The sequence below is a fragment of the Branchiostoma belcheri genome, unplaced genomic scaffold, assembly GCF_001625305.1.
Source record: "Branchiostoma belcheri isolate BF01 breed outbred unplaced genomic scaffold, Haploidv18h27 scaffold57, whole genome shotgun sequence".
Taxonomy (NCBI): Eukaryota; Metazoa; Chordata; class Leptocardii; order Amphioxiformes; family Branchiostomatidae; genus Branchiostoma; species Branchiostoma belcheri.
The window spans coordinates 598861-608813 of record NW_017804209.1 but is presented as its reverse complement, the minus strand read 5'-3'; the positions used below and the strand labels follow the sequence as shown (position 1 = coordinate 608813).

Here is a 9953-nt window from a genome sequence, read left to right as displayed (position 1 = left end):
AAAAAAAAAAAATACCCCGCGCAACGACCCAGTCATTTTGCCTCTGTTTGGGCGCTAATGGCCTTTCGCGGCCCCAGTACAACTCTCATATCTTAACCCGAGCAGAGAGCAAAGTGACGAGGGATTTGATACTGACCCGCGAAGCGCACAGGAAGAGCGCCGCAAGACTCTATTACTGCTGCACGAGGGGGATGGAGGCACTGTTTTTGCTGGGATTTGTCTCATTTTTCTTCTTGTCTATCTTCTGGCATTTTTGACGAACAGCTTTAGGAAAGGCGAAATCATGATGTATAAGAACAGGTTGGGAATTTGTGATGAGTTCAAGTCCTCAAGGGATCCTCCAAGGGAATATCAGCATTAATTGGCGGGCGAAGGGCTCTTGGCTGCCGAAGGAAAACGGCTAACGGCCCAATACTAGTCTAAGAACCTGGTAACGAGAACGCGTCACATGACACCATACCTGGTCACGAGAGCGTGTCACATGACACCTTACCTGGTCACGAGAGAGCCCGGCGAATCCTTTCTCCACGCCGGGCCCAGTGTTTGATGGGACCGGGACCGAGCCACGCGCCGGGCACCGCGGATCGCTGGGAAAATAGTAGAAATTTGCCGAAATGAAGGTATATTATACCAGAGAAGATCCCGGGCCATAGAAGATCCAATTTGCGACCCCCGTGTCGGTATTCTCTGGTATAATATACCTTCATTTCGGCAAATTTCTACTATTTTCCCAGCGATCCGCGGTCCGCGGTGCCTGGTAGAGGCTAGGACCGAGCCACGCGTCGGGCCGCAGGGGGGAGGGGGGCACGTCATCCCGGCTCCAGGCTGGCGCCGCGGCACATGTGCGCGGTGATTTGTCACCCCGCCAATCCCGCTGTTGTCGCTGAGGATTAGTTCCGCCTTTACTGTTGTCTGTGGGCAGCCCGGGGGAGCGAAAACATCAACAAACATACTGATAACAAACTATCACCGAAGAATATTCGACGCAGCTCGATAGACGTCAGACAGATCCATTTGTCATCGTGCTGTCATGGCTGTTGAATGTGAACAGCTTTGTTGTGGAAAAACAAAAACAAACCAACTGACAACGGACTATCAACTCATTTGCAACTTGCCTCATCAAAAAGAATATTCGGCTGATTGTCATCCCGGCAGATCCGTTTGACAATTGAACACTCTTGTCCATGTCATCGTGCTGAAGAAATTATATGTGTGAACAATGGTCGAGGCAAAACAACAACAAACTGATAACGGACTATCATCGTATTTGCAACTTGTCTAATCAAAGATATTCGGCCGATTGTCATCGTTCTATAATATGAAAAGTTGAGGAAAAGCAACAACAAACAAACTGATAACGGACTATCAACTAATTTGCAAGCCTCACCACTAAGAATACTTGACGGCCGATCGTCATGCGTGTCAGATCCGCATGGCGATCTTTGACAACTGAACACCACTCTTGTGAGGGTCTTCTCCATGGCGTGCGTATGGGTCTGGCACCCAGGCTACCTCCTCCTTGGTCTGGTACAGACTTGTGATTAGCCGCTGCTGCAGGGAAAACAACAAACCCAGGTCTTGTGATAGGTTGACTTCGTCCGTGCCTTACCGCATATGAAAATTCGGCAGATCCGTTTGCCGCTAGCCTGGGTGCCAAACCGTGAGATATTTTGTATCCAGTGTGCTATGGGTTTGGCACCCAGGCTATTTGCCACCTGAGCAGTCTCGTTATTCCCAACATGCGGTTGGATTTTAATAGCTGCTGCTGCTGAAGGGAAACTACAACAAATCAACCGATGAAAGACAGAGATGTTTCCCATTAGAATCGGACTTACCGAAAATATGCTCGGCCGACCGCTCGGCCTGCGCTCGGCATTCCTGTGTGATTCGCCATGTGGCCAATCGTCCTATTGCCGTCGGCGAATTGTTTCGCCTACATAGTAGATATGAATTGTTGCGGCCAAGAAGGTTTGATTGAACCTTCTTGTTGCGGCACAATGCTATGGGGAAGTGATGAAGAACTAATGAAGAACTGTTGAAGAACTGATGCTTTGGGGCCAGCATGGGTGCAGGGCTCAGTGGAAGACAGAGAGGCCTGGATAGAAAGGACAACAAACCACCCGACAAAGGACGAGAAATATGAGTTAGTTAGCGAATGTCGAGTGCCAAATGTCGAGTGCCAAGGGCGAATCTTACAACCTGCGATTCTGGGGAAAAAACAAAGATGTTTTAATTGACATCAGTCTTGATGGATAAAGAAAATGAATTCAACAACCTTCCTTATGGCAAGTTATCTTTGTACATAAATAGCTATATATATATAGATAAAGCTGTTAAGTCTTTTCCAACTGGATAATCAAAAGTTTCATGTGTAAACGTTTCAAGTACCATCCGGTACTCTTCATCAGTACAAATGATATGTATAGCTTTATCTATTTATCGTATTATCGTACCGTATTCCTGGATGAGTAATCTTCACCAACGTATCTTTGTACATATTTTGTTACGTTCAAAGTCAAAGGGGGAACCAACGAAATATCATAACGTCATAGTTATCTGTGTAGTGACGTGTCCGTTTGTGTGTGCCCGTGCAGGTGTGGTTCCAGAACCGGCGCGCCAAGGTGTACGTCATAGATATGTGTGTAGTGACGTGTCCGTTTGTGTGTACGTCACAGATATGTGTGTAGTGACGTGTCCGTCACAGATATGTGTGTACGTAGTGACGTGTCCGTTTCCGTGTGCCCGTCCAGGTGTGGTTCCAGAACGCAAAGGTGTCCGTCACAGATATGTGTGTAGTGACTGTCCGTTTGTGGTGTCCGTCACAGATATGTGTGTAGTGACTGTCCGTTTGTGTGTGTCCGTCACAGATATGTGTGTAGGACGTGTCCGTTTGTGTGTGTCCGTCACAGATATGTGTGTACTGACGTGTCCGTTTCCGTGTGCCCGTGCAGGTGTGGTTCCAGAACGCAAAGGTGTCCGTCACAGATATGTGTGTACTGCCGTGTGCGTCACAGATATGTGTGTACTGACGTGAACGTCACAGATATGTGTGTACTGACGTGTCCGTTTCCGTGTGCCCGTGCAGGTGTGGTTCCAGAACCGGCGCGCCAAGTGGCGGAAGAAGGAGCGGTTCCAGCAGATGGCCGGAATCCGCCAGGTGGCGCTCGGCGCGGATCCGTACGAGATGCAGATGGCTCCCAGACAGGAAGGATACTCACAGGTAAGGCTATGGCAACTTCCTGTCACAGGGGACGGTCTCCTAAAACACATTGCTACAGACGTCTTCGCAACGATTTGTCTAAAAAATCCATAACAAGTTCAAACATCGAAAGTCTCAATGAGATCAAAGAATCACATACTTGTATACAGCATATAAGCAGTTAAACTGCGTTCTTACGCACGCATGCACACACACACAGACACACACATACGCACATATATACACATACAGAGAGAGAGACACACACAAACACACACAAACACACACACATGCACACACAGACACACACACACACACACGCACGCACACACACACACACACACACACACATACTCTTACACACATACGAACACACAAAAAGTCTCTCCGACTTTTCGTACTACAGCCTTCATCAGGGTCGAATGATCTTTTATCAAGGACATTCTATACTTTTACTTAGAATACGTGATCATACATTAAGCTATTAAACAACATCTTGGTGAAGTAGTACATGTAGAAACCAATGAAAAGACTGTCCTCTATATCATAGTTCTGTTTTTTTTTTCTCAGATCCAGACCCCTCCCTGGCAGCCGAGCCGAACCAGTAACAGCTCCTGCATGTCTCCTCAGATCAGCCCCCCTCCCACCTTTATGGGCGTGGCCGCGCAGGCGCACCCCTACCACACCAGCGCCTCCCCAGGCAACCCCACCACCAATAGCAGCGCGTTCCCGGATCACATGACCGTCCATGTGACCATGGCCAACGGGCAGCACCACACGGATATGACGTATACGCAGACATGCGCAGACAGGCGCAGTTCCAGTATAGCTGCGCTCAGACTCAAAGCCAAGGAGCACAGCGCCGCGCTGGGCTTCATGGGAGGACTGGTCGGACCTTCTTTCATGTGATGACGTCATCCCCGTTGCCATGGTGTCACCATGGACACGTTAAGAGCCAGACTGGACGTTTGTATCATATAAGGAAATGGTGACGACCCAACACCAAAACACGGTTATAACTTGACATGTATCATGTTAGATGATGGCCATGGGCAATCGAGATGCCACCAACAAGTCCGCCCTTCCAGCATTTGCTGCATTTTGTAGAAGTGTATATCTTCCGTACTCTCCAAGCAGAGGTTTAATTTTGGGTTTTGGGGTATTTTTGGCGTGTAATTAGGCTTTTTTATCGGGGTTTCTTTTTTGCACTTGACTTTTTTTCACTGGGTTGTATGAACAAAAAAAAAATCCAGAGCGAAAAGGAAACCCCGATAAAAAAGCCTAATAACACGCCAAAAATAACCCCAAACCCAAACCTCTGCTTGGAGAGTATATCTTCGGACTTCAAGCTTATTCGATGATATCTCAGAATCGTAGTTCCAGCTAAGGATGATATTATACACGATGAGAATAATTGTAAACAAGACAGACTATTTTTATAATCAATGCAAGAGGTAAGAAGATGCCACATATGCCACGCATGTTTGAATAGCGAAGATGATATTATAGACTATCGTGTACTTTTTTATCCGTTATCATATCAATATGTGGACCAAGAAGGTTGACAAACTCAATCGAGTGTTAGGCCACACCGCCTTAATTTTATGGATGACATCCACGCGCGCATTGCTTTTCGCCTGTTTTACGTCCTCCGAGGCTCTGGTCTGGCTCTAGGCTTGGGTAGTACATAGCAGTTAGCGACAATACGGCACAGCCTGTGGTAACTCTGGAGGATGGCACCCAGGCTACCAAAGCTCCACGACTCAAGAACTCAGTACATACCCACAGTGCCAATGCATTCATAAATTCTGCAAAAAGCCAGCATGTGCCGGCTTCTCATATACGTCGCTATGTACTGCCGCAAATTCACAATACCAGTGGTTTAGTGGCATTTTTATTTTGGGCCGGAATTTTTTTTTATTCGCCCGCGCGCACTACTTTGGGGGTCTTCAGAGAATGTCATCCATAAAATCAAGACGGTGTGGCCTAACTTTCGAGAAATATTCCATACACCTATACATTCCTAGCGATATTTATCATTTCGGTTCCAACGATGTGATTTATCGTATTTGTAGATTGAGAAGAAGAATTTCAGATTCTTGAGTTTATATAAAATAAATTAGAATCTATATGTCAAGATGTTGATTGTGTCTGCGTGTGTGGGTGATGCTTCTTTGAAGTTTCATGTGGAAGGTTACCCAAAGTAAAGTTATGAGAGCCTTAAACGGCTCTAAGTAGTGTTCATGCTCAATGTAAACTGTCACATAATAGAATACAAACACAATTATGTACTGTACTAGTATATAGCCTGTACAGGTACTATAGCCCCTACTGCACTTGGTGACGATGAGGTACACCTACGTTAAACATGTACCTGTAATTTCCGGTATTTATTAGGTCTAGGAAAAAATGTTGTGTTTCCTGTTTAAGTCCTGAAATAATTAGGGTTGGTAGGTAGGATTATCTTTTTTTGGCTTTCTTTTGTTTAAGCGTTGACAATCTCTATATAGACAGTTTTACAAAGCAAAACTTGCATTTGTAAAACTTGCATGAGGACACTAACAGTTTCAATGTCAATGTTGGAAAACCGATTGTACAACGTTTTATCACTCGGGTGTCCGATCATTAAGCTAGAAAAGGTTCATCACCTCAGAAACTTTATTATGTCCCTTCCAGGGGTCCACACAAAAAAAGGCTAGGGTCGTAGCTATCGTAGCAGACTTATAGAACTGGGGGTTTGGTGGTCTTCGGCTGTTTTCTGATTAGCCCAGTTCTTCAACCAGGCCGGCTATGTTGTCTATATGCAATCAGAAAATAGCACATAAAAGCTCCCAACGACACCGAAGCAGACCTCCCAAACCCCCAGTTTTTGGCATGCTATGGAGGCTACTAGGGTCGGTAGTTTTTCTAGGGTCGGTCGGGATACAGGAAACACAACATTTTTTCCTAGGCCTTACAAACTATTAGTCTCCACTAGACTTCTTTTGTAGGCTGAATAAATCGTAGAAATCGGCCTAAAAAGGGTATTAATTGGCCAGAGAAGGTAGCCGGCCAGAGAAGCTCCATCAGACAAATGGTCGGCTACCTTCTCTGGCCAATTAATACCCTTTTTAGGCCGATTTCTACGATCTATTCAGCCTGCAAAAGAAGTCTGGTGGAGACTAACAAACTATGCTTCAAACGCCCAGGCCGCACGTCCCGCGCCCTCGGGCCAATTCCTGCTCAGCCAGAGACGCGCTGAACACAGCTGCCCTTCTAATTAGTTCCGACAGGCGGCGCCTTTGACCGGCGCGACCTGTGACCGCGGGAGGGATACAGTAACCAAACTTGGCCGCGAGCGGGGTCAGGGGGTCAGGGGTCGGGCGCGGGGAGGAATGTTCCCTAGAGCATTGGCAATAAACGGTATTTAGACAAGGGAGGCGGCCGGGAGAACCAGTCTAAACAACTCTGACAGGCGCCCAGGGTCGGGTAGCTAGGCTTTAGACTATTACAGAGAGAAGTGATTAATACTTTATTGCTCATCATAGATGAAAGGATAGATATAAGACAGCGCTTGTGTTAAGTTTGTCATAATCGATATCTCAAGGTAAAATGAACTCTTAAAGTTTTAACTTTAAACATGTAACTACCAACACAGATGAACTTTCATGATGGAACTCTTAAATCGTCAACACGTTCATGCTACATTTGATTTTAGATGTATTTTTGATAGGGAAATAGTACGAATGTATAAATAAAGAACTTAAAAAACGGAAATGTGAAAAGTAAAGTCCAAACAACTCTGACAGGCGTCTCGGGTCGGGTACCAAGGCTTTACAGAGAGAAGTGGTTAATATTTCAAAAGAGAGAAGAAAGGGCAACTAACAGTAGATGATTGGTAGTATATAGTATTATATTGTTGTAATATATAGACTCCTAGAACTTAACATTACGAATGTAGCGTTCCAGTCTGCAATACTTATCCTCTTAAAGTCTTATGAATTTAGCCCACCTGGGCAAGAACATGCAGTTAAGATTCATATCATTAATACTTTGTTGCCCACCATAGATGAAAGAATAGATATTGTACAACGTTTTTGTCATAACCGACATCAGTAAAAGGAACTCTTTAATCGTCAACACGTTATGCTACATTTGATTTTAGATGCATTTTTGATAGAGAAATAGTACGAATTAATAGAATATGTCTGAATAGATTCTTTATTGGCACAACAAAAAGTACAGGAACTTGTGTATGGTCTTTTAGATAAAGAACTTAAAAAAAAAAACGGAAATGTAATGTTAAGTCTAAACAACTCTGACAGGCGTGTCGGTTCGGATACCAAGTCTTTTCAGAGAGAGGAGCACATGAGATGTTTAGGGTGTAATTGATTTTTCATTATAGACAATCATGAGCAATTAAGCTGAAGTTTCTCTTTATCTCTTTTAGACTTGCCAACAGCTATTTTGACATTTGACATGCAATAGTGGTTTGGTTGTCTTACGAATGGATTCGACAAGAAATTAGTAAAGCCTGTCTGCTAAATTAACTGGAATATGCCCTCACTGCGGCTTTATAAAGTCCGACCACATTTATTCAATAGAAGAAATGATAGATATTGGACAGCGCTTTTTTTTACATGATCTCACGATTAGTGGAACTGAATTATTATCAACAACATATTTATGCGCTACATTTGCTTTTAGATGTATTTTCGGTCAAGAACAAGTACGAATCAAATGAATAAAGAACTTAAAAAACGGAAACGTAAAGTAAAGTAGAGTAAAATGGAAATTGAAAATAGAAGTTTCTGGTCTCATCGCGGTAAGTAAATTCTAAAGTAGGCGCCGTACTTTAGTACTCCTTGCTCGCAAACATAAAGTTGTTCATTTAGCGAGCTATTGCACTTCTTACTTGTACTTGTGGCGACCTATCATGCCTATTAGCATCTACAAATATGTACTATAAGACCTATAACAGGCATAACGAGGTGTTTCGACGCGATGACCGTCCTTCTACAGGACAACAATGACTGGTTATGTATGGTTCATACTGCAGCTAAAAGAACTTTGCTACACAGTCTCTCGCCAACCTGATGAAACCAGCGAAAAGCTGTAATCATTTTGTAACGACAGCGTACAGCCCAGGACACGATCTGACCCGCGCTGACCCCTACGGTTGGACGTTAATGGCCATCACAGCTCTATCTATTTGTGTTCATTACACGCTGATGTAGGGGGAGGGGCACCCAGGCCAGCGAAGTGATTCAATTTAAGCCGTTTGCAACCTCAAACTGTGCAATAACGCCGTCCAGATTACCGCTAGCAGGGCTCGAAATTAACGGTGTCCCGATGGCCACCGACCACTAAAATTTAGGCTGGGACAACTAGAAAGACACTTTGGGACATTTTTGGTACAATAGAAAAATAATCGACATCAGAATGTCAGCCCTACTTTTGTCGATCAGGAACGCGTCCTGGCTTTTGGCTCGGAAAAGCCCCCCGAATGTCTCGTCTAGATAGTGCGCCTGGGCGTCAGAGCGTAAGCAAAATAAAGTTGACTTCAACTTGTTACCATCATACATACTTTCCGAAAACAGGTTGGGACAGTACATACTCACTTTGGGACAATCGAAATTTATTTTCGGGACAGTGCTGGGACATTAGGAAAAAAAAATTAATTTCGAGGCTTGTGTATGGATTGTCCCGTGTTGAGAGGCTACGCAAGTACAGTAATCACTAGCAATTAAGCTGAAGTTTCTCTTTATCTCTTAGATTTGTCAACAGCTATTTTGACATGCAATAGTGGCTCGGCTGTCTTACGAATGAATTTGACAATAAATTAGTAAAGCCGGTCTATTACTAAGCTAAAGCGGCCTGGATTATATCCTCACTGCGGTTATATAAAGTCCGACCACATTTATACAACAGTAGCGAGTTAAACAGTATCAGATTCTGTATTTTCGTAGAAGCTTCCGCAGAAGTATTCATGTTGCGACGGTTCGTTAATTGGGGTTAGTTAATAACTTTGGAGGTCATGTTCATTTCCACAGTCAAAATAATGGAGTCTGCTACGATATTAAACAAACAGTATCGAAGTATTCTCATATCTAAAGCCTCAGAATAAGGTAGGAGATATATTATAGTATCTAAAGAAAGAGATAATCCATTGATGAATGACCAGCTAGGTATCGTCAGCCGGTTGTACATGACACTTTTATCACACACACACACACACAGACACACACACACACACACACACACACACACACACACACACACACACACACACACACACGACACACGACACGACACACACACACACACACACACACACACACACACACACACACACACACACACACACACACACACACACACACACACACACACACACACACACACACACACACACACACACACACACACACACACACACACACACACACACACACACACACACACACACACACACACACACACACACACACACACACACACACACACACAAACATACACACACACACACACACTACACACACACACACATACATGGCACCAAGCATTAAGGAAAAATGTTCAGATTACATCATGAGTACGACTACAAACTTTACAAAGACAGGAGATCATTTTTCTCACACTGTTATGGGTAACGATACCATCAGCAGTTGATGATAAAACACGTTTTCATGCCAATATTGTCATCACAAAGTTGTCTCCTCAACAGACACATGAGAACAAAAGTCGAGCAGACTTAATCAGCAAAGTAAACTCT

At 44.2% G+C, this 9953-nt stretch overlaps 1 protein-coding gene across 1 annotated transcript in view; it reads left to right on the top strand.

Annotated features, from left to right (window-relative positions):
- Positions 1-4333, top strand: part of LOC109481696 (homeobox protein aristaless-like 4) — a 22171-nt gene extending 17838 nt beyond the window's left edge. The window contains exons 4-5 of the mRNA XM_019784282.1: positions 3086-3220; positions 3770-4333. Coding sequence (XP_019639841.1) covers positions 3086-3220; positions 3770-4108 — 474 coding nt within the window. The 3' untranslated portion in view covers positions 4109-4333. The remainder of the gene's footprint in view (positions 1-3085; positions 3221-3769) is intronic.
- Positions 4334-9953: the final 5620 nt, after the last annotated feature.